The sequence below is a fragment of the Pelophylax lessonae genome (genome assembly GCF_965119305.1).
Source record: "Pelophylax lessonae genome assembly, chromosome: 1".
Classification (NCBI taxonomy): domain Eukaryota; kingdom Metazoa; phylum Chordata; class Amphibia; order Anura; family Ranidae; genus Pelophylax; species Pelophylax lessonae.
The window spans coordinates 373,149,110-373,176,889 of NC_138768.1; the positions used below are offsets into that span (position 1 = coordinate 373,149,110).

The following is a 27,780-nucleotide window of genomic DNA, read 5'->3' on the forward strand; positions in this document are numbered from 1 at the left end:
GTCCGACATTGTCAGGGCATCTGAGTGTGGTCTGTCCGACAAGGAGAGGGTTGAAGTGTGGATAGATAGGAGTCGAGAGTCCGGCAGGGTAGAGATGGTTAGTAGTGTCTGGACGCAGCAGCAGGAGGTTGTTCCAAAGGTCGACGAAAAGTCCTGTTCTGTAGAATGAAAAGGGACAAGAAAAAATAGAAAAAAAAAGACATACAAAACACAAAGGGGATAAAAAGGCATGACCCTGGTGGGCCAGATGTGCAGCAGGAACTGCGAGGACGGTGGGGTACGGAGCACGGTGGTGAGTGCTACCGAAGGCAGGGGGCCAGGTGCATCCGGCTAAAGTTCACATAGCCACCTTCATTTGTTGCGGCGTGAGGACCTGGAGGGTCCGGAGACAACTTGCCATTCTTGTTGGAGACGAGGGGGTAGTGGTCCCACATTCGGTTGTTGCTGGTCAGTTGGTTCGGGGATGATGTTCCATTGGCGGAGGAGACGGATGCCTTGGTCCACGGAGACTATTTGAGAATTGGAGCCTTGGTGGGTCACGCATAATTTTGCGGGATACTTCCACTTGTACATAATCTTGTTGTTCCGCAGGGCCTTAGTGATGGAGTTAAGGTTTCACCGAAGTTGGAGGGTATATTGGGAGTAGTCAGGCATGACTTGTAGGGGTATAGCTTGCTCAGGGAGGCGATCCTTGCATTTAAAGGCTTCCAGAATCCTTTCCTTTGCTTGGAAGAAATGGATCCGCAATAAAACGTCCCGGGGAATCTCTTGCGGGAGAAATGAGGGTTTGGGGATCCTGTGAATGCGATCTATTGTGAGATCTGCGTTAGAGAGGCCAGGCACTACTTTCTGGAATAAGTCTCTCACAAATAGAGGTAATTGGGCTGGTAGAACGGATTCAGGTATGCCCTAAATCTTCAAATTGTTGCGCTTTGAGCGATCCTCAAGATCCGCTAGCTTAGCCTGTATGTGTCAAATGTCCTCTTGTTGAGAAGTATGAGCGTCTAACAGAGTGTTGTAGGACACGGTGAATTCCTCCATTCTATGTTCTACAGCATTGACTCTGTCTCCCATGCCGTGAAATTCCTTATGGCAGTAGGAAATGGACGCAAGGATGTTGGCCTGCATGGAGGTATGCAGCATAGACAACATTTCTTTTAGGCTGGTGTCAGACACAGGCTGGCCTGTCGTAACAAGATTGGCAAACTGATCTGGAGGAGGAGAGTAGGCCCATGGTGTACTGGGCGCAGTGCTGGAGTTGCTCACCTCCATGGATGACATCGTGAGCGCTGGAGGGATGTCCTCCCTCCTGGGCCTTGATTTGGCCGAGCTGTGGGTGGAAGGAGTGGAATGAGAGGAGTCGGCGGATCGTTCCGATCGCATCAGCGCTGAGTTCTCCGTCTGTGTGGCGGGATTAGGTGGTGTGACGTCATCCGCCAGCGACCCACCGCTAGAGGGCAAGGCGGTTGGGGAGCCGAGCGGTCTCCGGCGCCATTTTGCTGATGACCGGGAGCCGCCGGTGAGAAAAAGTCCGATATTTTACGGACAGCAGGAGCCGCCGTCCGCTTCTTCGTCATCACGACCGTGGAGTGCCGGTGTTCCCCCAAAGGAAACAAGGCAAGTAGAGTCAGTGAAGGTGCTGTGATGGGTCGTAGAGGGCTGGTAAGCCAGACACTGCCTGGAGCACCTAACCTATGCGGCCATCTTGCTTGGCGGTCGCCACGCCCCCCGAAGCTAGCTGTTTTATGGTAGACTGAATCTCTGGGAGAGTTACAGGGGCATTCAGCAATTCCAAATGTGCAGCAGAAATCTTGGGGAGAGACACACTGTCCAGGAAAAAACGGGCCTGGGTAGCGTCAAAAGTCTTGGCAGTACAGGGAGGCGTAGAAGTTACGCATAATGGATTTCACCCCTTGCGGAGTGGATTCCACCTTGCCTGATGGATCTCTAAGGGACGCAATATGTGTGGGTTTATAAGGGGCCCTGCATAGCCTCGCCAGCAATTTGCCCGTCTTATTTCCAAACCTATGCAACGTAGCCGTGAAATGAGTACGTTTGATAGATTCTAGTTTATCCGTCCAGGTATCGAAAGCTTGTTTGGCCAGCGCCCACTCCTGCCTAGTGACAGGAAAGTCCAATGCAAGCAGGGCGTGTTGGGCTAACCGTAAACGAGCACTGGCCTGTAGATAACTTTTGGATGTCGTCTTTTTTTAGGCATAAGAGATTATCCTACCACGTAAGTAAGCCTTACCAGCCTCCCAAAATAAGTTTGGTTCGGATGCCTGAGACACGTTGTCTGCGGCATACTCAGACCAAGCCCGGGCTACATAGGTGTGGAAATCAGAGTTGTTATGCAAATATCCGGGGAATCTCCACAGATGGGACTCGGACTGCCTATCAGGGGGATCAAAAGTTAGGGAGATGGGGGCATAGTCAGAAATAACTATGTCATGAATTTCCGTGTCCTCAATTGTATGAATGGCAGCATCAGAGCAAAAGAAGTAGTCTATCCTCGTGAATACATTATGAGGGTGGGAATAAAAGGTATATTCCCTGTCAGTGGGATGATGGAAACGCCAAACATCCGTGAGTTGCAGGGAGTCAACAAGATTGGTGAGAGGGGTCAGGGCAGAGGTATTGGGAAGAGTACCCTTTGGCCTAAGTAAGGATTTATCTAGCAGGGGGTCCATGGGGGAGTTGAAATCACCGCCAATTAGATGTGGAGTGTCTGGGAATTGAAGGAGATGAGCTGAGAGTTCCCGGTAAAAGGGTTGATCAGGGGTATTGGGGGCATAAACACTGGTCAATATCAAATCTCTATTATTCAATTTTAAATGCGCCGAGATATAGTGGCCACAGTCGTCAGATGAGAGGGACACAATTTTGCATGATAAGCTTTTATGAATTAGGATTAAAACGCCAGCTTTGCGCCTTACCGCCGCTGAACCAAGAACCGTACCCACCCACAGCTTTTTCATACGGGAAAAATCCTCTAAAGGTAGGTGGGACTCCTGGAGCAGAGCGATGTCCGTTTTCAGTCTCTTAAGGTGATGAAGAACTTTCATCCTCTTAATAGGGGACCTAAGGCACTTTGACGTTCCATGAGATAATCTTCATGGAGGGTCAAGGGGGTGAGTTGCGAAGCCGGAATGAAAAGTATTACATACCCGAACAAGGCAGGGAGATTAGATTTAAAGTGGAAGGACATGTCAGCAGTGTGTTTGGGATTAGCAGTGCTGTGGGACCATATTGAAGTGAATTCCAACCATGGAGCCAAAGGGAGGGAGGAAGGAGTAGTAACCTTAAACAGAGGAAAAGTAAACCAGCAAAAAGAACATAGAAACATCAAGGACTTCACTTTTTTTCCGTATGCTGTAACTGTGAGAGACGGCACAACCCTAGGCAAGGACTCAGCAGGCCTAGTCAGCAAGTAACCAACGTCACCCCAAAAGAAGGCAGTTGAGATAGCTGGTAGGCCCCTGACAAGGACGCCCCAGTTCTCCACAGTGACAGCATAGCACATACACAAACAAGGTCAGAAGGCAATATGTAGCACAAAACCAACTGAGAAACATAAAATAAAAAGAACCATGCACCGCAACAGTGCGGTAAGAGCACCCACCAAGGGGGGCGCCTTGCGTGGGAGCCAGGGTGCTTCAGAAGTAATCAGGGAGGAAAGGAATGGTACCTTGTGAATCATGTCAGCACCACAATGAAAGGAGAGTCATCGTCCAAAGCGATGAGGAGTAGAGTGAAGTCCACTGACCACGTCAGAGTATTTCTGCTGCTTAGGTGAGTCCTTGCGAGGGTTCCTTTGAACTAGAGGACGCGGGACTGAAGATGGTTTAGTAGCCAAGTGACCATTTCCATCCACATGGAGAGAGCGTAGGAAAGATTCCGCTTCCGATGGGTCTTGAAAGGACAACTGTTCGCCGGAAGGTGATCGTAGCCAAAGGATAGCGGGGTATGCCAATGTGAACTTTATCTGTGCTTGATGCAACTTGGAGCATACTGTCTAAAAAGCCTTTCTCTTTTTAGCCACTTCAACCGAATAGTCAGCAAAGATCAAAATTTTTATTCCATCGATCTGGAAAGATTTTGTCTGTCTGAATCTTTGGAGAATCACCGATCTTCAGCGTAGTTCAGATACTTAGCTATAATCGGTCACGGGGTGGAACGCTCAGCGGTCTGGATCTCCATGCGGTGGGCTCGTTCAACCACACAGACGCCTTGGAGGCCCAGGGCCTCAGGAATTTTCTTGGCACATAGTTCAGGGATAGCAGATGGCGGCATGGATTCTGGTACCCCAATAAACCAGAGGTTGCTCCTGCGAGCTCTATTTTCAAGGTCTTCCAGTTTTTGCAGAATAAATTGGTTTGTCTTATCCTGGGACTGCTCAAAACTTTGAGACTGGTATATCTCTTCTTCCATACTGGCCACCCAGGATTCCACCTCCTGCAGCCTATGGGAATGGTCACTCAATTGTTTTTTGAGGTCCTGCATACCTTCAGCAACAACAGTCTGCACTGCTGCAGTGATTGTGGGGGTCAGCAGTGCCACTACAGTGTGGGCTATGTGGTCAGTTTGCGGGTCACCAGCGGATGGCACTGTGGAGACCGGGGGAGCTGCGGTATCCATGATAGAGGCGTCCACCTCTCCAGGCGGGAGGGCCGAGACCGTGGCTTCAATTTGTGGCTGACCCGGCGGAGCACGCGGGCCGATTTTTTCAAGGAATTTATCCATGAATCTGGCTTGAGGTAGGCAGACCTGGTACCTGGAGGTGCGGAAGCTTGCCGCTGGTCCCGAGGTGACGATCGGCCGAATTTACAAGCACTTTTATCGGTCCTGCCACGGGAGCCGAGGGGATCTGCGCCTACAGCATTCGGCGCCAGAACCGGAAGTGACTGTCTCCTATTAAGCCAGATAGGAAACCAGCCCCAACATGATTTTTTTTGATTCTCTAGATTCTCTAGATGTACTATACTGTCTATTACAAAATACTTCAAAATATCTCTCTTGTATGCTGCACTGAATCAAATTTGTGCCTTACTGTTTTATTTTACTTTTTGCTTTTTGTATGTATGTACTGTTTATTTCCTTTTGAGATAAATTAAAACTTTTCTGTTAAAAAAAAATAAAAAAAAAAATAATAATTGTTCATATAGTGAGACAAATTCATTTTTATGTATATTGTGCACATGAACAGGCAGCTGTATTTGCAAGTTATTTGCACATCATGCCATGTATGGTTCACTTCCCATTGTCTTTGTTACTGAAGTTGGCTTGGGTTTCATAGTTGACATGCCTAGTCTGAGAATAAGCACATTATTTCTGTGTTTTTGTTGTTACGGTTCCATCACTTAGCAACCCTTAACTAATTTACAATGAGTAGTACTTAATAAAGGGCAGGCTACTGTACCATATTGTTTTCTCATAGCGTGTGCTACTTAACATGTGATCCCCAGGTGCAGAGTTGTTACTGTTATTAAAACAATGACATCTGCAGCTAGGCCTGGAAAGGACACTTGCTGTTTAATGTTTGTGACTAGTAATATTCTATTGTGTTCTATTAAGACAAAGGATACGATGTTACAATATTTTGGCAACAAAAGAAGGAATATATATAGCCGTGTCATTAATGTTAGTTGAGCACCTGCATCATTAGTTACCAAACAAAACAAAGCTACCAAAGTTAATTTTCAATTACAATTTGATTTAAAGCATTAAACAAATTAAATTAAAGCTTAACTACATAAAGATATTAAAGCTCATTTTTTAATCCTATAAATAGTCATAGAAAAACAAACTTAGAGGACAGTGGGGACATGCAGGATGACATTGCTTATCTAGGTTCCCAGGAATTATACTGATCCAGTAGCTTTAGAGCATAGGTGTCCAACCTTTTGGCTTCTCTGGGCCATATTGAGTGTAGAGAAATTTTCTCGGGCCGCATATAAAATATATACTATAGTTACGGTATATAAGTATTAAAATGCTGCCGCGCCCTTGCCGAGCCGCTGCAACTCCCGCACTAATTTAACACAACTAGAGGATGATCAAATGAAATGGAATCAGTATTCAGTTGTTTACTTTTTCTGAGAGATATTAAAGGAACACTCTAACCACCATGATCACTTCAGTGATTTGAAGTGGTCATGGTGGTAGGAGTCAGAAACACTGCAAATGCTTGCCTCCCCCCCTCCCCTCCGAGGCAGCTTCTGCCTATCGTTAGTTGGAAGCCGCTGTGGCCATGCCCTCGACCTGACTTCCTTCCTCCCCAGCAAAAGAAAATTGTCAGGGGGCAGTGGGCCGCATTGACTGGGGTTCCGGGCCGCATGCGCCCCCTGGGCCGCATGTTGGACATGCCTGCTTTAGAGTCTTTCTTCAGACAAACCAAACTGCTCCCCTTATCCCTCCCACATATTCTCAAAAAAAAAAAAAAAAATATATATATATATATATATATATATATATTTTTTTTTTTTTACTACCTAAGTATGCCTTAAAGTGATTGTAAACGATCACCTTGTAAAATAACCTATTGATTTTAAAATTGGAATTAAAGGCAAAACATTTGTGTATAGATTTAAAAAAAATTATAAATACCTTTTTCCCTTTTTTTAAAAGTGATCACATTCCCTCTGTTTTCAGCTGCATAAGAGCTGCGGGGAGGAGAAGCAACACCACACTGAGCTTCCCAGTGAATGGCTATGCTGCAGGGGGGGGGCGTGTCAGGACAAATCTGATCATTGGAGGAGAGCACACTGATTTCCCAAAATAGCTAGAGAACTGGCCACGGTGGGCTCTCCTGCTTGGTGTGGTCAGTTTCTAATAGAAGAGCAGAGATACTGTCAGAAGCTTTCACACAAATAAAGCAATATAAAGAGAACAGCACACTTTTTCATACAAGTACATGAGGCATATGAAATGCTGGGGTAATAAACACTTTAATTGGACCCTCTGCAGCGTCTTTTCTGCTTGTGAATATCAGTGATTCAGTATTGCAACCCAGTTTTGTTGCCGCCTCTTGTCATGACACCAGAATCCTGCTGGAGTCTCCTGGAGTCTATGAGGACCCCGCCAATGGACTGCCACTTGGGAGTGCCCATGTCACCTAAGTAGGGGTATGGGCACCTGAAGAAGGACCCTCCCACTCTGTAGTCCAGAATAAATAAGACTCAGGACCCAAAAAATAAATATAACCATGGAATTATCTAAATATTTAGGGATTTAAGATAGATATTTAAACAACTTTAATTTGGAAAGGGTGGGATAAAAAGTTTTGGGGGTAGGGTAGGGGTGCTTAAGCTGAAGTTCTGTTTTAAGTAAAGTAACAAACATCAGAAAGGTGTAGTTTAGCCTAGAGCTTTAGAACATATTTCCCCTGCTATTTGCCTTAGAAACTAATTTTCGGTGTCATAAGCAACAAAGCATACAGTAGAAAGGAACAAGACTTTATCCTAAGTTGACTACAAAAAGGCCAAAGGGCACAGGACCCTAAGAAATATGCAAGGGTCAAAGCACACAAGGTGCATCTTCATAAAGAGAGAACAATACAGCTGGTAGTCAGTAACCAGCCTTAGAGGAACAGACGTCAAACAGATCAGAAGACCTGCCCTGATCATTGTTCTTCCCTAAGTTAGGCAGGTGTGGCAACGCCTGCCTGCACTGTTCTCCTGATCGCCCCTTTTCCTTTTCTTTAACCACACCTACCAGTATAGATATATCGATATAAGGAGGCAGGTTGGCAGGTTCCCGCGAAACGGCGTACCTGTACGTCGCTTTGCAGGAGTGATGGTGGGGGCACACGCGCGCTGCTGGAGGCACGTGCGCACTCCCATTCGCCAGACGGGAAGCTGATCTGCGGTGCCAGCGCCCGCGATTGCCGCCGGGCATTTGCGATCGCTCCCCGTGAAGACAGAACGGCAGTCCGCTGTTGTAAACACGGCAGACCACTGTTCTGTCAGCGATGAGCACAGGGCTCCTGTGTTCATTCCATAAGTCCATCCCCCACACAGTTAGAAAGCACCCCCTAGGGACAAATTTAACCCTATGATCGTCCCTGATATTAACCCCTTCTCTGCCAGTGTCATTAGTACAGTAACAGTGCATACTTTTAGCACTGATTATTGTAGTAATGTCACTGGTCCCCCCAAAAGGGTAAAAAAATGTCAGTTAGGTGTCCGATCTGTCCACCGCAACGTCGCAGTCCCGCTAAAAATCGCAGATCGCCGCCATTACCAGTAAAATAAATAAATATGACATAAATCTTTCCCCTAGTTTGTAGACGCGATAACCTTTGCGCAAACCAATAAATATACACTTATTGGGTATTGTTTTACCAAAAATATGTGGCAGAATACAAATTGGGCTAAAATAATGTAAAAAATTTGATTTTTAAATTTTTTTTATTGGGAATGTTATATAGCAGAAAGTGAAAAATATTGTTTTTTTTTTTTTTCAGAATTGTCGCATTTTTTTGTTTAAAGTTAAAATAAAAATCACACAGATGATGAAATACCACCAAAACAAAGCTCTATTTGTGGGAAAAAAAGGACATCAATTTTACGTGGGTACAGTGTCGCTGCCCATCGCATGACCCCGCAATTGTCCGCTAAAGTTACCCAGTGCCAAATCGCAAAAAATGACCCGGTCATTAAAAGGGAAAATCCTCCGGTCCAGAAGTGGTTAAAATACACATGCACACCTGGCAAAGCAGACCTTGCAAGTTAGTAGAGTACTCGACAGTTCTTGAAAAATGTGTTGTTCTTAGGTTGATTGCATGACAGCCGCCCATTCCATCCATTTCTAATCAGTTAAAGTGATGAATAAATGTCAAAGCCCCCATTCCTGCCTCGCCAGCTGCTGTCACGGGGTTAAGCAGGTTAGAAAATCTTCCTCCTTTGCTACTGTTCCAGCAGCAGCCAGAGCCACACATTTCCTCCTCCACCCCTTTCTATTTACATGAACAGGTATACTTTGCTGAGGATAGCAAGCTGTTCAATAAACCTCTAGTCAATTCTTGGGCCTGGGGATGGTTGAACCCAATATAAATGTCCAACCGCTCCCTATAAGATCTATGTTAAGCTGACATTTTTATTTATTTAAAATAATAAAGGCTTTTTGTTCCCTTCTTTTGAGTAAACAAAATCTGCTCTGATTCTGGGAATCAGCATTGTCAGTGCGGGGTAGTTCTGATCCAAGTGAAGGTCCTCAGCTTTCATCAGCTGTGTGGAAGTTGGAGCAAGTAGAAGCAGATGTTTCCTGTCAGCAGCTGATTTATCCTCAACATGAGTGCAAGGGTATTCAGCATATTTCAGGCACCCAATATTTCATTAGCTGACCTTTGAAACATCTTATCTAAATCATCCTTTAATCCCACATTGCATTTGTTAGCACACTAATCTCCTCAACCCTCCTAGCTTACAGAAACTGCAGACTGTGCGTCCTTACACCATGCAAACAGGCCATCCATTGACAAAACAATTTGCAATTTTAAAACAAAATTAACTTATATAAAACTATCCATGTAACAGGTTGGCACTGCAGATAGCGTTTGTGAAACTGTAATTCTTTTTGCCACTTTCTGGCATATCAATGATTGTTTCATTATTTTGCATTAGACATACAAAGGATGACAACAAAATGTACAGTAATAAAAATGTAGTTGTGAATTATGACATTTCCTACACCTGAAAATATCACTTCCATATAATCTGAAACTATCACTAAACATATGATTTTCTTAGTAGAGGAAATCTTTAGAGCTTCAGAGGCAAATTTGCATGGCTTTGCTCTACGTGTGAATTAAGGCTGCTCTTTCATTAATTTAAATATTTGTTTGATAAACCTTTCACTCTGACTAATAACAGATGCCATGTTGTGTATTTAGTTCCTGCAAATGCAACAATAAAGTGTAAAGCCTCGTACACACGCATCGATAGTTGGCCGTGAATTTTCGGCCAATGTCCGATCTGCCGATTTTCGGCTTGTTAGTATGATGCTTTCGACAACCGACTCCGACTTTTCGGCCGAACAAAATCTGGTGTGCAGGCTATAAAATTTTTGTTGGCCGTCAACAGAACGGCCGATTTTCCTTCAGTCAGTACAGATTTCGGCAGACAAAAATCTGATGAGCAAGACTGGGCATGCTCAGAGAAGAAAAAACACACGGAAAGTAAACCAGCACATGACATCACTTCTGAAGTTGGTTTTTGTTGGCCGAGAAAATTCGTGTGCAGTCTAGAGCACATTTCTACCAACACAACAACACTGGACAAAAGTCGACCGATCGGTCGGCCGATAATCGTTGCTTAAGAGACAAGCCAATATTCAGTAACCCTATCAGCAATTTTTTTAAAAAAAATCGTATACTGGTTCTAAAGCATCAGTTTGTATGTACTGGAATTTAGGACTAATCAGTATTTATTAGGATTTTTTTTTTGTTATGCAAAGAAAATAATCAAGAAGGCAAAGACAACAATATAACAAAATGTCAAGCAATTGAGAATCATCAACATCACAGCATTAGTGGCAATAGAATGATTCAATGAGACCTACATCTGTATATCCAAGTTTCAAGTAATGTGTAAAAAGAAAAAATACAATATCTGTATCTGTATACAATAGTTGTGTTTTTATATTGATAACTATAAGATTTATTTATAGAAAACAATTGCAAAGCTATTCACCTTGCAAAACTCCATATGCATTCATTTTGTGCAAATAGGGGCAAAATCAAATGTTATTAAACTATTTTCCTTCATTCAGTTGCACACATTTAAACTCTGTAAGGGTTTAAATGTTTTCTAATAAAACCTTTTAACAAGTCCATCACTTCAGACATGCTACTTTTTGTTGAAGGTCTAGCCATATCTTCATTCCTGTTGTCCTCACCCCCCCTCCTTGTTTTTTTTTGAGTTGGAAAATGCATACAGACAAAAGTGCACAGTACTCTAGCAATGAAATGCAACAATAATAAAAACCAACATTGATATGATAGAACTAAAGTCCAAGGGCCGACACACCCTTGGAAAAATGACAATGCATTGTGTCAGAAAACGTATAGGAGGACAGCGCTAACATGTTCATACTGGGCGGGTGGTACAACTAAAAAATACATTACCGCTAGGAAGCAGGGGTGGTACAATGACCCCCCTACAGTAGTCCTCACCCCTATAATTGTGCTACCTTTTGTGAAGTAAGCCCTCATTCACACTGAATGCAGCTTTGAAAACGTGCAACTTCACCTACATCTGTATATCCAAGTTTCAATGATGATGATGTGTAAAAAGAAAAAATACAATATCAATATAAAACCATGTCAGTATCCTTTGTTTCAGCGTCATTGTTTCTGTCACGCGAGATTACAGTTCTAATATGACTCTACGCGTGTGACATGTTATCTAAAGTGTGATAAAGCATTATAATAGGGGTTATGGTGGAGTCAAAACAAGAAAATGAAAAAATGCCCTTTACATTAGGTGTCAATGAAGTGCTCATTTTCATTGGTAGGGAATAGAGTGACTACTTATATTGGTAGTCAGTGGGAGAAGGTCCCTATTATACTAATGGTCTGGGAATAATTCTCTTGCAGGCAGTGGGAAAAATACCTACCTTAGATTACATATAAAATGAATTGAAAATGTAATACTGGTTTACCATAGTATAGGTTACTAAAGCAGGGAATGCCTAGATGAATTTTCGTTAATTTATTTGGCCCAATTTGTTAGCAAAGACACTGCAATGCTATCATCATTGCAAACTTTTATAATGGCCTTCAAAAAATATATATTTTTTTTTTTTTACTGTAAATATATAGCCTGCTTTTGCTTTAGTGTATTAATACTGACATGGGCGGTTGTGTCACCATCTTTCTCTATCTTTAATCATTTCAAATTAATAAATAAATAATTAAAAAGCCTTTATATATTGCTAAATTTACAAAATATATCATATTGTTTTATTTTTCCCTAGTGTAAATATGGTGAAAATCAGAAAGGATATTGCCCAAATTAGGCAGAGTTGCTATAATTATTTTTTATAAAATGTATGTAGAATTATCCATATCAGCATTGCATACAATATAGTCAGACTCTCGTCCCATTCAGTTTTCGGTCTCTTGAAGGTCAATGTTTCTATACTTATGTTAGATTTCAAAGCTTATGCTTGTTAATACAAAACAAACTGACCTTAAGACCATTTTTTTTTATGGCCAGTGACTATTTGTTTTGTGTACACACCCTACATATAAACTAATCCACTGCCATAAAGCATATAAATAATTAATTCTTAGAATAATGCTGCAAAAGCAACATGTTTGGTACAGCATGATTATACACGTGACTATAATATTAAAGAACATGTATAGATGCATATCTGAAATAAAATTTTGCAATAACTAAAGTAGATATTAAAAAATATAATGAGCTATCACTGTAGAAGTCAAACCAAAATTGTAAATGGGTTTACTTGGAATTGTAATTTTCAGTATTACTAATAACAATTTCTGTAGTTTACGTGTAGTATCTTATCTTAAAGTAGAAGTCCACTAAAACATCTATAGACATCCTTGATTTAACACAAACCTATCTAAACCTGTAAAGAAGAAATCAGTATACAGACCTTTTCTGAAGCCAATCCGACCCGATCCCACGCTGAGCTGTCAGCGGTGGCTTCACTGTGAAAGCGGGTGCAGAGGAGGCAGCCGACAACGGAAGCTTCATAGTAACTCTATGGGTGACGTCACTCCCCATTCATTTCGCAGCCGTTATCGTCTGTCTCCTCTGCAGAGCTTATGTCGCTGGTGACCAGAACGGAGCGCCTTCAAAAAAGGTATTTGTCTATTCAGGGATGTTGGTGCCGCCCAAGGTCTAGCTTGTTAGCCCCATCTACCACTTTCTTTTTTTTAAAAAAAAGGTATGTATACTGATTTCTTCTTTACAGGGCTAGATAGGTTAGTGTTAGATAGTGGAGGTCTAGAGATGTAGCCATTATAGTGTTAGGCTGGACTTCCACTTTAAAAACAGGAAAGGAATTTGGCAGCAGGCCATATTCAAAATCCTACACTAACTACAGTAGATATTAAAAACAACGAGCTATCACTGTAAAAGTCAAACCAGAATTGTAAGTGAGTTTACATAGAATTGCAATTTTCAGTATTACCAATAACAATTTCTATAGTTCATGTGAAGGGCCTTGCCTTAAAAACAGGAAAAGAATTTGGCAGCAGGCCATGTTCATAAAAGAAACATATAAGGAATAACGTTATTGTATTTGCACCAGATTTCTGGTGCGGATAACATGGGTAGCCTGATTGCAACCTATTTATTTGCACGATGTCTCGTGTGCAGGTATTGCAGATGTGCTGGAAAGTGAGATGACACTATTTGCACAACATTTCATGCAATTTATGCCATTTGTGCAGTTTCCGTGCCACATTTAAGAAAGCTGCATGCCGTTATTTAAATGCACATTTTTGTGCCAGCACTGCTCCAATCTTGACCTGGCAGAGATCATTGCAACATCACAGTATAATTAATGTGATTGAAAACAGTCTTGCAAAAGTGATTTAATGTTTGTGACTTATATATATATACAAATATATAAATATATGTATCTGTAACAAATAAAAATTGTGTGACTTTTGTGGAAATATGTGTTTTTATATTGATAACTATAGGATGTATTTATAAACGACAATTGCAAATATATTCACCTTGCGAAACTCCATATGCATTAATTTTGTGCAAATAGGGGCAAAATCAAATGTTATAAGGCTATTTTCCTTCATTCAGTTGCACACATTTATTTGTAAATTCTATATTTATTGAAGAGGAAGAGGCATACAATATCGTCAAGAGCAATGATACCTGACCAAACATAAAAAAATGAAAAAAACATGAGGACATTAGAACATGCATGAAAAACACAAAAGATATCCCAAGAGACAGCTTAGATGATTATGTGAAACAGCTACTGTCTGGGACATTAGGGTCTGCGGACACGGTTCAAATATACTGTGACGGTGAACCCCAATGTGCCGTATAGTGCAATAGAAATCTGTAGGGTGCCATGCTCCCGGGGCGGTCTCCATCCCCACCGGCATCTATCACATGGCTGGTATGCGGGAATGGAGAAGAGCAAACCAGGCGGCCGGCTACCACATCAGGCGTAAGATGAAGCAACAAATGTATGTATGCCCAGGGGGAATGGGGGAAATTTTGATCCCAGAAGTCGGGTATAACTGTCAAGAGAAGATGAGTAGAAGGAACACAGCAAAGGAGGAGGGAGGGGGGAGGAGAAAGTGAAAAAAAAAAACGGGGGAGGGGGGGAGAGGGCCACACGGTCCAACCGAGTCACACTAGTCGACCAGATTTTTGTATTCTGTGGAAAAAATGAACTTATGCCAATAGTGCCATCGTTTTAGGAACCCATCTCTTGTGCCCCATTCAGCAGCCACAAGGTCCTCCATCTCATTAATATACGCTACTTTACGTAGCCACATTGCTACCATGGTAGGCTCGGACTGCTTCCAGAGAAGGGGAATACAGCTCCTGGCCGCTGTAAACAGAAGCGGCAGGATTGATTTCTGATAGGACGTCCTCGGAAAGCTATTATGGTGGAGGAGGAAGAGGGCAGGGCTCAAAGTGAGGGTATGATCCGTGAATTTTTGGGCTATGCGAAGTACCGCCACCCAGAAAGGTTGCAGTCGGCTGCATGACCAGAAGATGTGGAGAAGGGATCCCACCTCCTCTCCACAGCGCCAGCAGAGATCAGAACAGGAGGGGAACATCCTGAGTTGTACACATATATACTCTGTAAGGGTTTAAATGTTTTATAATAAAACCTTTTAACAAGTCCGTCACTTCAGACATGTTACTTTTTGTTGAAGGTCTAGCCATATCTTCACTCCTGTTGTCCTCACCCCCCCCCTTTTTTTTTTTGAGTTACGCAAAAGAACACAATAGTATGACATGTCATCTCATGAAAACATCCATTGATGAAACATGGAAAATGCATACAGACAAAAGTGCACAGTGCACTAGCAATGAAATGCAGCAATAACAAAAACCACATTGATATGATGAATATTGATAGATTAATATGACAAATTGATATAATGAGTTAAAGTCCAAGGGCCAACACACCTTTGGAAAAATAACATTGCATTGTGGCATAAAACGTATAGGAGGACAGCGCTGACATGTCCATACTGAGCGGGTGGTAAAACCAATAAATACATTACCGATAGAAAGCAGGGGTGGTACAATGACCCCCCCTATAGTAGTCCTCACCCCTATGAATGTGCTACCTGTTGTGAAGTAAGCCCTCGTTCACAGTAAATGCGGCTTTGAATTCATGCAACTTCAGCTGAAATCGCACAATTTTAAAGCCGCATGTCAGTGTGACTTGGAAGACATCTGTGCGGCTTCATGCATAGTCGTCTATGCAAGTCGCACCCGAAATCTCCAAAAGTATTGCAGGAACTGCTTTTTCCGTAAAGTCGGTGTCTCACCGATTTAAACAATGCCATTGGCGACAATAGGGTGCTACTTGTCATGCGATTTGACCTGTCAAATCGCATGACAAGTCGCTTCAATGTGAACCAGGGCTAAATGTTGCAGGGATTGTTGCACAACTTTGTATTTCATGCCACATATATTGTAGCAATTTACACCATTTAAATAACTTTGGAGCAATTTGCTGTTTTGAATGCTGTCATTTTTTTTAATCTGGCGCAAGACAGTATCCAGAAGTGATGTCACTCATGACATTACTTCCGGGTTTTTGCATGGAGACCCGATCAGAGCCGAATGCGGCTTTGATCGGGTGCAGGCTGGTTGCCTGGGTTTTCGGGGGGGGGGGGAGACCCAGGGGAGCCACAGAAGGCGGAGGGAGGGGGCGATATCCCCTCCCACTCCTTGTAATGACAGCCGAGCGGCTTCTCAGCCGCATTGGTTGTCATTACAAGACAGCCGACCTTCGGCTATGGACGCCGGTACCGGGGTGATGCCTCTAGCTGCAGGCATCACTCTGGTACAAGCACTTTCCCGAAATATCGGCAATATCGGTCACCTTGGTTTGGGTTCCGATATATTGGGGAAAGTGCATATCGGCCCTTGATATATCGGCTTTGCCGATAATCGGTCAATCCCTAAGTAATACCCCTCAGAGTTTCATATAACTGTTTTACACCCCTGTTAAAGCAAAAGATGCAAAGGTACCTAATTAATCGCTTTGTGGTGTGACTTATGCGTTTTTAAAAAACAAAAATGTATTATATTACAACTAACCAATCATTAGATATGATGGCTGCATTCGTTTTGCTTTTTTTAGTCTTTTTTCTATCTGTTTTCACCTGGTGATCTGGCCAGTAATACACCTTCTGTATTAGGCCGTATGCACACTGCAGCTACAAAAACGCCCATTGTACAGATTTTAAAGTTTTTTTTTTTTTTATCTGCCTCTAAACGCCCCTCTATGTTAGCCTTTGTGTTCATGCAGGCATTTACAGGCATTTAGAGTCAGGAGCTTCAAGGGGCAAAAATCTGAACGCACCAAAATCGATTTCAGGAGAGAAGAGTTTGAGCAGAAAAAATACCCAACGTGCCTAAAAACCTGTAAATAAGCCTAAACGTGCCTAAACGCTAGGCTAAATTAGCTCTTGAGTGTTCATTCAATTTAATGGCCAGAATAAATTAATATTCTGGCCAATGAAATGAATGAATGTCCCAAATGCTTGACACAGTAGAGTGCATCTAAATGCAGCTTTAGGTGTGTTTTTAATGCTGCCATGAGAAAGGTGTTTAAAAGAGCCGGGCAAGTGCCCAGTGTGCATGAGGCCCCAGAGTGCCCTAACTCTGGATGAAGGAGCACAGGGGGCACTTTTGGACAGCAGCATCGTCAGTCTTGGGGGAGGGGAGTGTAAGATGCACTAGAAAATTGTGATACACTAACAAATTGAAGCCCAACTCCAATTCACTCTGCAGGTACACAAGCAGTTATAGTAACATTTTTTTTTCCTTTTGGGATAAGGGTTTTACATAAATAAATAAAAACTGTAAGGACCTCTGTCAGTGGTAAATAGTTTGTATAAACCCACTAACTGTTACATCTGCAGGATAGCTTGTTCTGTTGAAAAACAACAGGCCAGATTACCAGGTGAAAATAAAGGAATTGGTATACTGCAATATAATAAATGCTTGCTTTCGGGTTTATTACCACTTTATTTCTGATCATAACCAAAATAACAAGATATGTTTCATTTAATATGGTGGGCCTAAATGTGCCCAAGTGTGGCCACTGTACTGTAGCCCACTTAAGACTTTTCACTGTCAGGAATTGCATTTGCACAAATATGTTATGACTGTGTTCATTGGTTTTTAGGTCCCTTTGTCAATACACTATTAGCCCCCGTTCACACTGGGGCGACCTGTGAGGCGACCTGGTCGCCTCACAGGTCGCCGCAGGTCGCCTCCCATAGGGAAGCTGCGGACCCGTTCTGATAGGAGCGACACAAGTCGCTCCGACTCAGAAAAAGGGTCCGGAGCTTCTTTGGGGCGACCAGGAGGCGACCGCCATAGACTTCAATGTTACGAAGTCCGTGGCGGCCGCTCCGAGGTAGCGGCGCGCTGCTCGCACCGCGACCTCGGAGGTCGCGGTGCGAAGTAGCGTCGCCCCAGTGTGAATGGGGGCTTACTGTTTACATAAACAGTGATATCTGTATCATATTATTAATGTGTGACTGCATTTGTTATCCTGGAGTATTCTTTAACCACTTCTGGACCGGAAAGATTTACCCCCTTAATGACAAGGCCATTTTTTGCAATTTGGCACTGCGTTACTTTAACTGACAATCGCTGGGGCGTGCGACACTGTACCCAAATAATTTTTTTTTCCCCACAAATAGAGCTTTCTTTTGGTGGTAATTAATCCCTTGTGTGGTTTTTATTTTTTGCGCTATAAACAAAAAAATTGGAACAATTCTAAAAAAAACAATATTTTTTACATTCTGATATAAAACATTCCCAATGATAAAAAAAAAAATCAAATTTTTTCATCATTTTAGGCCAATATGTATTCTGCTACATATTTTTGGTAAAAATAAAATACCAATAAGTGCATAGTGATTGGTTTGTGCAAATGTTATCGCGTCTACAAACTAGGGGAAAGATTTATGTCTATTTTATGTTTTTTTTTTTTTTACTAGTAATGGCAGCGATCAGCCATTTTTAAGCGGGACTGCGACATTTCGGCAGACAGATCGGACACTTAAGCACTGTTACTGTACTGGCAAGGAAGGGGTTAACACCAGGGGCGATCAGGATCCCTGTGTTCATCACTGATAGAACAGCGTTGTGCTGTGTTTACAACGGCACACCGCCATTCTGTCTCTCTGGGGAGCGTTCGTGGATGCTGGACCAGCTGATCGGCTCCCCCTGTGGCAAATGGGTGCCCGAGCATGCCTCTGCGGGGGACCCGCTCGTCCCCGCTAGCGGTCCTGCAAAGCGATGTACAAGTACGTCATTTCGCGGGACAACCTGCCGCAGTATACCTACGGTGGCTGGTCGGCAAGTGATTAATATAACAGTGTAAAATTATTTAATGTAGCCTTTCAAAATAAAGCCACCTGCACATGAATAAATGATATATATATATATATATATATATATATATATATAAATATAAATATATATATATATATATATATATATATACCTCTGCACAGACAGATACCATAACATCTAAATGCAGAAAAAAACAAAACAAAAAAAAACTGCCCATTCAAACAGCTACTATATATTCTGCACAATCATGTTACCAAATGATAATGGGTATCTTTAAACATTTCCCTGGCCCAGAAGTGACAGTCCACATCCACATAGTCCTCTGTTTATTAAAGTCAATTGCTCTCAAACTTCCACAGGAATCCTTTATATCTCTTGTTCTTAGTCCCTTATTCACCCACAGGAATCTCCCAGCGGGGAGGAAAGATGGGTGTTTATATCAAGCTGGATTTTAAACTTCAATATCCATAAGCCAGTTTACAAAGGGATAGGGAGAGATCTGTCACAAATATTTTCCTGCAACATTATGGTGCATTGCTGTGAGTTGTAATGTAAATGCATTGCCTTGGTGCATTGGGGTGCTATTCAAAATGAATGGCACTGCAATGCGTTTAACATGTGTTGACATGCATTGTATTAATTAATGTTCAAACCTGTTTTAATTAAATACTGGAGAAAAAGAGCTGCAGAGCATTTTTACAATGCCTTCTTTGCTTTCATTCATGCCATATAGGTATAAAGAAAAAGATACATAAATAATTAATTAAGAGCATACCCTGGAGCTGATACATATTATTTTCGTTTTGTGAAATGATCCTGTGCTCATTATGAATACCCAACCATGTGCAGTGGAATTTTTAAACAAACTAGTTCCCCAACCCCAACACACATTTGGATATTGAGGTTCATTTCAGCAATGGAAAATGAATCCTTTAGTAAATCAAGACAACCATAGCTGTCAACATACGAGGTATAGGGGATCTCAGTTGTGTCCTTTACCATCACTAAGTCCCCTGGTTCACACCAGTGCGACATTTAAATCACGCTACTTCAGCGAGATTTCAAAGCCGCTTTGGATCTCCAATGTCATTGCGGTTTTGCAAATTTATTTAACAGAAGTCAATGCAAGTCGCAATGAAATTGCAAAAAAGTAGTGCAGGATTTTTTTCCAAAGTCTCTGCAACTTGAGTCGCAATGATTTGAACTGTACCATTGCCGGCAATGGCAGGGTGCAACTTGTCATGCGATTTTGAACTTGTGGTCAAATTGGACTGGTGTGAACCAGGGCTAAAGGACCACACATAATATTTAATATATGTAATGCAAAAGAATGAGAAAGCAACAATATATTAAGAGCTTTATGTCCCTAAAAAAACTTGTGAACACCAAAAGCCTTATACATATGCAAAAAAAAAAATATGAAAAACATATATTTTTATTCACATAACTGCAATCCTAAACCGTATGTCATATATCAAAATAAACAAAATAATCATATTCCTTTAAAGGAACCAATGAGTGGAATTATAACCCTAACAATCAAAAAATATTTAACGAACAACAACTATAATCAAAGTGATATATATTGGTAAACAGAAAAATATTAGCTATAGAAACATTTAACATAAAAAGTTTTGTTGAACGCAAAATTACAAAGCACAAAAACAAAAATGGACTACTCATAAGTTCCTCTCCAAAGAGAATCACAGGGATTATCAATTTAAGATTTCATTGAAACAACAAAAATGAGAGGATGTGATCCTGCTGGAATCAATTAGACTCAGACAACGCATTGCGTAAATTTGCCTAATGAATGCAGGAACCCCAGTAGAGCTAGATATCGCATTTATATCTGTCCCAGATTGGAAGATTGGGCCACAATTATGAATAGACAATGTGCAGGTTGGTTCATTCTAAATTGAAATTCGAATTTCAATGAATCCGAAATAACCATTAATGAAATAACAAAATGTACTTGTTTTTTTCTGAAGTTTGAAGCAACTGCATGTTGCAAAGTGCACAGCATATTTTCCTTTAGCAAATCAACCTCTCAGAGTAGATGCTAATATAATCAGCTCAAACCAATTTGATACTGGGATCTCCTGCTATAATCAGTTTAAAGTGTTATGTGTGTTTTTGCCCCATTGTGTGCCTCCTAGGTGTGAATTCCCACTATTAATTGAGTCACCTATTGTTTCTGTCTGTATGTCTGCTCATCTCTTGGAGATGTGAATAATATTGTGTCCACTTTACCTTGTTATCGAACAATTGTGAGATGTTTATGTTTATGATAATGTGTAATGTTAATGTACTTTGTGTATCCAGGGTTGTGGGCTTGTTACTGGACGGTCTGGGCACTTTAGGCTTTTTTAAGTGACTAGTTGTTAATTTGTTCATGTTAATTAGATCACTGTGAGCTATTAGTTGCTAGATGTAGATTTGCTTATATGTGCTGATACCTTAGGATAACGTGATCAAGCTGTTTTCTGATATTGTGTGGTATATCAATTCTTTACAATAAAGAGAGTTCCATTTTGCACCTAAGCTAGTGTCGTCTAGATCGTGGATGCAATATTCAGCTATAATTCCTGGTTCCAGACTAGAGGAAGCTGTATACTGACAGAAGCACCCAAGCTGGGTGCTGAACGATCCATCACACACATGTATAATTTTAAACAGTTCAAGCAGGCCAATATTCGATAGAATTTCTTCAACTAGTGCATTTTGGATCTAACAGAACAAGGTTAAGCAAGATGGACCTTTGCTATGTTATCCACATCACTATATGCATAGATGATATGCACCTATAGAGACACATGCAGAGATATTAGGTGATGTTCAGAGGAATAGCCACACATAGATATGGAAAAATGAACATCAAAGTCCAGTATCACTCCTTGTGCTGCACATACTGTATTTTAGACAAACAAACCCAAATGGATCGGCACTTAAACCTCCACATGGAGTTAAATCTATATAATGAAGCAGTGAAATGATAAACAGCAATCAATTTGTTGCAGTAATATTAAAGTAACACACATGTCCTGCTGAATTAATATAACAACAATATGCAGGTCAAAGAGCTGGGAGAGATCTTGAGTTGCAAAATGCAGATATAACATATATCATCCAAATGTATAAAGGTGCTTGTAGTAAATATACATTCAGCACCAGATTAATGGCATGTAATCAAAGTCAGTTGATAATTATCAAAGTCAAGGTGATTTATTGAGTTTTTGGGGATTTTGTCCCCTTGAAGGGATGTCTTTAAACTGGGAATTGGTTCTGGAGAGCTATTTACCTCCCAAGTTCATGCTAGATAATGGGGTTGATTTACTAAAACCGGAGATTGAGAAATCTGGTGCAGCTGTGCATGGTAGCCAATCAGCTTCTAACTTCAGCTTGTTCAATAAAGCTTTGATAAAACAAACACTGGAAGCTGATTGATTTCTATGCAGAGCTGCCCCGGATTTTGCAGTCCACAGTTTCAGTAAATCAACCTCAATGTGTCAGAAGACAGACTGCATACATATTAGAGGAAGTGATGGACAGAGACTGCAGATATGCTAAGGGTTGGAGACTGCAGACATGCTGCGGTGGGAGACCGCCACCAGTACTCCTATAATTCAACAGTTTTTGTCCAGCTCTTTGATTAAACCATGCTGATGGACACTTGGACAGTTGGTGCAGAGCAGAAAAGGAAAAGCTGTAGCTTTTAACCACTTGCCTACTGGGCACTTTCACCCCCTTCCCATCCAGGCCAATTTTCAGCTTTCAATGCTCTCACGCTTTGAATGACAATTGTGCGGTCATGCTACACTGTACCCATATGACATTTTTATCATTTTTTTTCACACAAATAGAGCTTTCTTTTGGTGGTATTTAATCATCTCTGGGTTTTTTATTTTTTACAAAAAAAAAAAAAAAAAGACAGAAAATTTTGAAAAAAAAAAAAAAAGTTTTTCTTATTTTCTGCGAGTAAATTTGGAAAATAAATACATTTTTCTCCTTCACTGATGTGCGCTGATGAGGCGGCACTGATGGGCACTGATAGGCTGAAGTGATGGGCACTGATGAGGTGGCACTTATGGGCACTGATGAGGTGGCACTTATGGGCACTGATGAGGTGGCACTGATTAGGAGGTACTAATATGCCGCACTGATGAGCACTGATAGGCGGCACTGATGAGCACTGATAGGCGGCATTGATGAGCACTGAGAGGTGGCACTGCTGGGTACTGAGAGGTGGCACTGCTGGGCACTGAGAGGTGGCACTGCTGGGCACTGAGAGACGGCACTGACGGGCGGCACTGATGGGCACTGATAGGCGGCACTGATGGGCACTGGTGGGTGGCACTGATGGACACTGATGGGTGCCCACACTCAGTGCCCATAGTGCTGCCATTCAGTGCTCATCAGTGCCTAGATGAGCAGGCACTGATGGGCACTGACTGGCAGCACTATGGGCACTGATTGTGGGCACTGATGGGGGGCACTGATGGAGGGCACTGTGGGCACTGATGGTGGGCACATTGTTTTTTTTTTACCTCTGTAGTAATCAGGGCACTGGTGATCAGTGCCCTGATTACATTCCTCTGTGTCCCCGATGGCTGATCGGCTCTCCTCCTTCCTCACACTGCAGTCTCCGTGTGAGGAAGGAGCGCTGGCGATGAGAAATGATCTCATATGTTTACATATGAGATCATCTCTCATTGCATGGGCCAATCACGTGGTAAATGGCCGCTGTGATTGGCCATTTACCACAATCTGTGATTGGCTGTGTCCAAGGGACACGGCCAACACAGATTTTCCCCGATGCGCGCTCGCGGGAGCGCGGGGGGAGACTGTCTCTGGGAGGCCGTATAAAGACGACCTCCCGGAAATTCGAGTCCGTGCTGTAGCCGTACTTCAGCTATAGCGCGGATGGCAAGAAGTTAATATGTGCTATTCATACACTACTAAATAATAATAATAAAATAACTATGAATTATACTTTTACAGCAAACCCTTTAATAAAGGCAATTTTACCCCAAGTAATGATTTCTGTTGTTAGGTTTTCTATGCTTTGTATTTAATTTTTTTGCTGAACATTTTGTCTAAAGAAAAGCTGTAACAAACATACAATGTGGCCACACTCCAGAACCATAAGCCTTCACCAAACTTTATCGTTCCAGGAACAAAATTATAGGAAGTCTGCCCAAATTAAACCTCAATCTGACATGTTTTACCCAGAAAGGGCTTAATCATTGGGATTAAGGGGTTGATCTACTAATGGCAAATAGACTGTGCACTTTGCAAAATACAGTGTTTCTATGCAAGTGCAGTTGCTACAAAGCATAGTAAATGAGGTAAAGTTTCACTTTGCAAAGAATATCCAATCACATGCAAGGAAAATTTAAAAAGAAAACAGCATTTTTCTTTGCACTTGATTGGATGATGGAAGTCGGCCGAGCTTCTGCTCATTTGCTAAGTTCTGGAGCAACCGCCTTTGATAAATCAACCCCTAAGTGTGCATAGCTCTCTCATTGCAAGTGTACTTTATTAATCTAGATGATAGATGATATGAGACAAATGTTTGCATTTCTGCTACTGTTCTAAAAGAAGAACCTTATACCATATGAATAAACTCTTTATATAATCAAGTGCAAAGATATGAACTAGCTATATAAGGATGCCCGCATTAGTATTAGTGAGCACGTTAAAAACATGATGCATAGATATAAAGTGCAACTTTTTTTTTAACAATAAAGATAATTGTAGCTTCTATGGTAATACATCATTTCTTTTCAGTCATCTCTGCTACAATATTTATTCACTGGTTACCAACCTGTCTATGGCTGTACTTGTTGGCATACTTCTCCCAAAACCTCGAACTCCCATTTGCCGAAAGTAGGGTATGCAGGAGAGGTTGGCAGCAATTATTGCTAAGGAATCAGAAGGGTTCACGAAGAATCCATTTTGTCCTAAAATCATGTATCTATCCTGAAACATATGTATAAAGGAAATTCTTTAAAACGAAGTAATATTACTTTGTTAGCTATTAACAAGCATTGCATCAGCTTTTAAATAATTATATTAGCAATAGATGTGCTTACATAACTTAAAGACTATTTTTACAGCTACTCACTATCTGTTCTATTAGCCTGAAACTAAATATAATCTTAATCCTAATGATAACCCAGGCTAACATTCTTGTTGTCTCTTATCCTGCTTTATAATCCCTAACATCCATTTTCGGTAATTCTTTCTTGAATGATAAATAAGCCTGTATGGATAGAGTAGATTCTGGTAAATAATTTTGGTCACTCAAGCCTCTCTCTTATATTTAACTTCATAGATTAGTATATCAGGGTTAAGGTTGTTGGATGAAAATGTATAGGACCAATTCCCACTACTGTCTCAACTTCCTCGCAAGATGTTTTTTCCTAGGCAACATTCCCTTTACCTAATCGTTGAACTAATTGTTCATGTCAAAAAATTTTTTGATGCAAACAACATCTGAAAATTTGATCTGTGGAGCTGGAACTTTTTAGCTGTTTTATGTTAAATCTAATATATCTTTGGTTGTCTTTAAATAAGGAAATTATTGTACACAGAACACATGCACAATTCCTGTATCTAGAAGCACCACTTCAATATTTTTAAGGACCATCACCTGTGCATTTTTTGAAAATACTAAATTGTGGCAGAGCAATGTGTTACCATTTACAGAACACATTTTCACAAATAATTTGTACAAATTATTGTTCTATAGTCTATATATATAGAATATTGTACTTCAGTCCAACTAATGTTGTCTTTTGCCACAAGAGTAGCCTAATTGGCCATACACACTATAAGATTTTCTGAAGACTTTTTCCTTTAGATTTACCAAAACCAGATAATATAAGGTCAAACCTAAACACTTTCAATTTGTATGCAATCTGGCAGGCCCTTGCACTACATAGAAAAGGTAAATCTGAAGGAATTCTAACCACAAAAGTTGGATAGTGTGTATCCAGCTTAACTCTCTGCTGGGCTTTCTCTATCACTGCAGTCTCCAAAAAGATTTAGCAGTAACAGGTTTATAAAGTCGACACTAACTGCTTATATATATTTATGCATCATTTGTTTTGTCTTCTACAGCTGCAAGAAAAAGTATGTGAACCCTTTATAAACGATTTGGATTTCTGCACAAATTGGTCATAAAATGTGATCTGATCATCATCTAAGTCACAACAATAGACAATCACAGTCTGCTTAAACTAATGACACACAAAGAATGAAATGTTGCCATGTTGTTATTGAACACACCATGTAAACATTCACAGTGCAGGTGGAAAAAGTATGTGAACCCCTAGACTAATGACATCTCCAAGAGCTAATTGAAGTGAGATGTCAGCCAACTGGAGTCCAATCAATGAGATGAGATTGGAGGTGTTGGTTACAGCTGCCCTGCCCTATAAAAAACACACACACACCAGTTCTGGGTTTGCTTTTCTCATGAAGCATTGCCTGATGTGAATGATGCCTCGCACAAAAGAGCTCTCAAAAGACCTACGATTAAGAATTGTTGACTTGCATAAAGCTGGAAAGGGTTATAAAAGTATCTCCAAAAGCCTTGCTGTTCATCAATCCACGGTAAGACAAATTGTCTATGAATGGAGAAAGTTCAGCACTGCTGCTACTCTCCCTAGGAGTGGCCGTCCTGTAAAGATGACTGCAAGAGCACAGCGCAGACTGCTCAATGAGGTGAAGAAGAATCCTAGAGTGTCAGCTAAAGACTTACAAAAGTCACTGGCAAATGCTAACATCCCTGTTAGCGAATCTACAATACGTAAAACACTAAATAAGAATGGATTTCATAGGAGGATACCACAGAGGAAGCCACTGCTGTCCAAACAAAACATTGCTGCACGTTTACAGTTTGCACAAGAGCACCTGGATGTTCCACAGCAGTACTGGCAAAATATTCTCTGGACAGATGAAACCAAAGTTGAGTTGTTTGGAAGAAACACACAACACTATGTGTGGCGAAAAAGAGGCACAGCACACCAACATCAAAACCTCATCCCAACTGTGAAGTGTCGTGGTGGAGGCATCATGGTTTGGGGCTGCTTTGCTGCATCAGGGCCTGGACAGATTGCTATCATCGAAGGAAAAATTAATTCCCAAGTTTATCAACACATTTTGCAGGAGAACTTAAGGCCATCTGTCTACCAGCTGAAGCTCAACAGAAGATGGGTGTTGCAAAAGGACAATGACCTAAAGCATAGAAGTAAATCAACAACAGAATGACTTAAACAGAAGAAAATATGCCTTCTGAAGTGGCCCAGTCAGAGTCCTGACCTCAACCCGATTGAGATGTTGTGGCATGACCTCAAGAAAGTGATTCACACCAGACATCTTAAGAATATTGCTGAACTGAAACAGTTCTGTAAAGAGGAATGGTCAAGAATTACTCCTGACCGTTGTGCACATCTTATCTGCAACTACAGGAAACGTTTGGTTGAAGTTATTGCTGCCAAAGGAAGTTCAACCAGTTATTAAATCCAAGGGTTCACATACTTTTTCCACCTGCACTGTGAATGTTTACATGGTGTGTTCAATAAAAACATGGCAACATTTCATTCTTTGTGTGTTATTAATTTAAGCAGACTGTGATTGTCTATTGTTGTGACTTAGATGATGATGAACAGATCACATTTTATGACCAATTTGTGCAGAAATCCATATCATTCGAAAAGGTTCACATACTTTTTCTTGCAGCTGTATTTCCTTGGCTGCACTGGTCAGCACTGAAATCTCCCTTTCCAAAGCTAAGCCAACCTATTTTCATATACAAGAGCTAAGCTGAGTATACATGTACCAAAATTCAGCTGGATCTGTCGACCGGCCCTGCTGGAAAATAAGCTTTCAATCAGCTGCTGCAGCCATGGCTGCAACGCTGATCAGTGCACTCTAAAACTGGGGGTTGTCCCTGCTGTCAGAATGCAGCAGCACAGCAGGGGGGAACCCTGCATCCACCTTAAATGTGGGGATGCAGAGATCTGGGAGGTTTTTTATTTATTCAGCTGGTGCATCTCCAGCTTTAAGTGAATGAGGTGAAGCTTTATTGACTTTCATTATCCAATCATGTGCAAGCAAAATTAATTCACTGAGCTCTGGGGAAGATTCCATTAGGAAGCAAACAGCCTATTTGCCTTTCTTAACAATTACCCTGGTCTCTACC

General features: G+C 41.4%; 1 protein-coding gene across 1 annotated transcript in view; it reads right to left on the minus strand.

The window, feature by feature from the left end:
• The window catches only part of PGM5 (phosphoglucomutase 5), a 179,264-nt gene that overhangs the window by 102,630 nt on the left and 48,854 nt on the right, over positions 1–27,780 (minus strand). Inside the window, exon 6 of the mRNA XM_082245045.1 lies at positions 24,397–24,551. Within this exon, the coding sequence (XP_082101171.1) occupies positions 24,397–24,551 (155 nt within the window). The remainder of the gene's footprint in view (positions 1–24,396; positions 24,552–27,780) is intronic.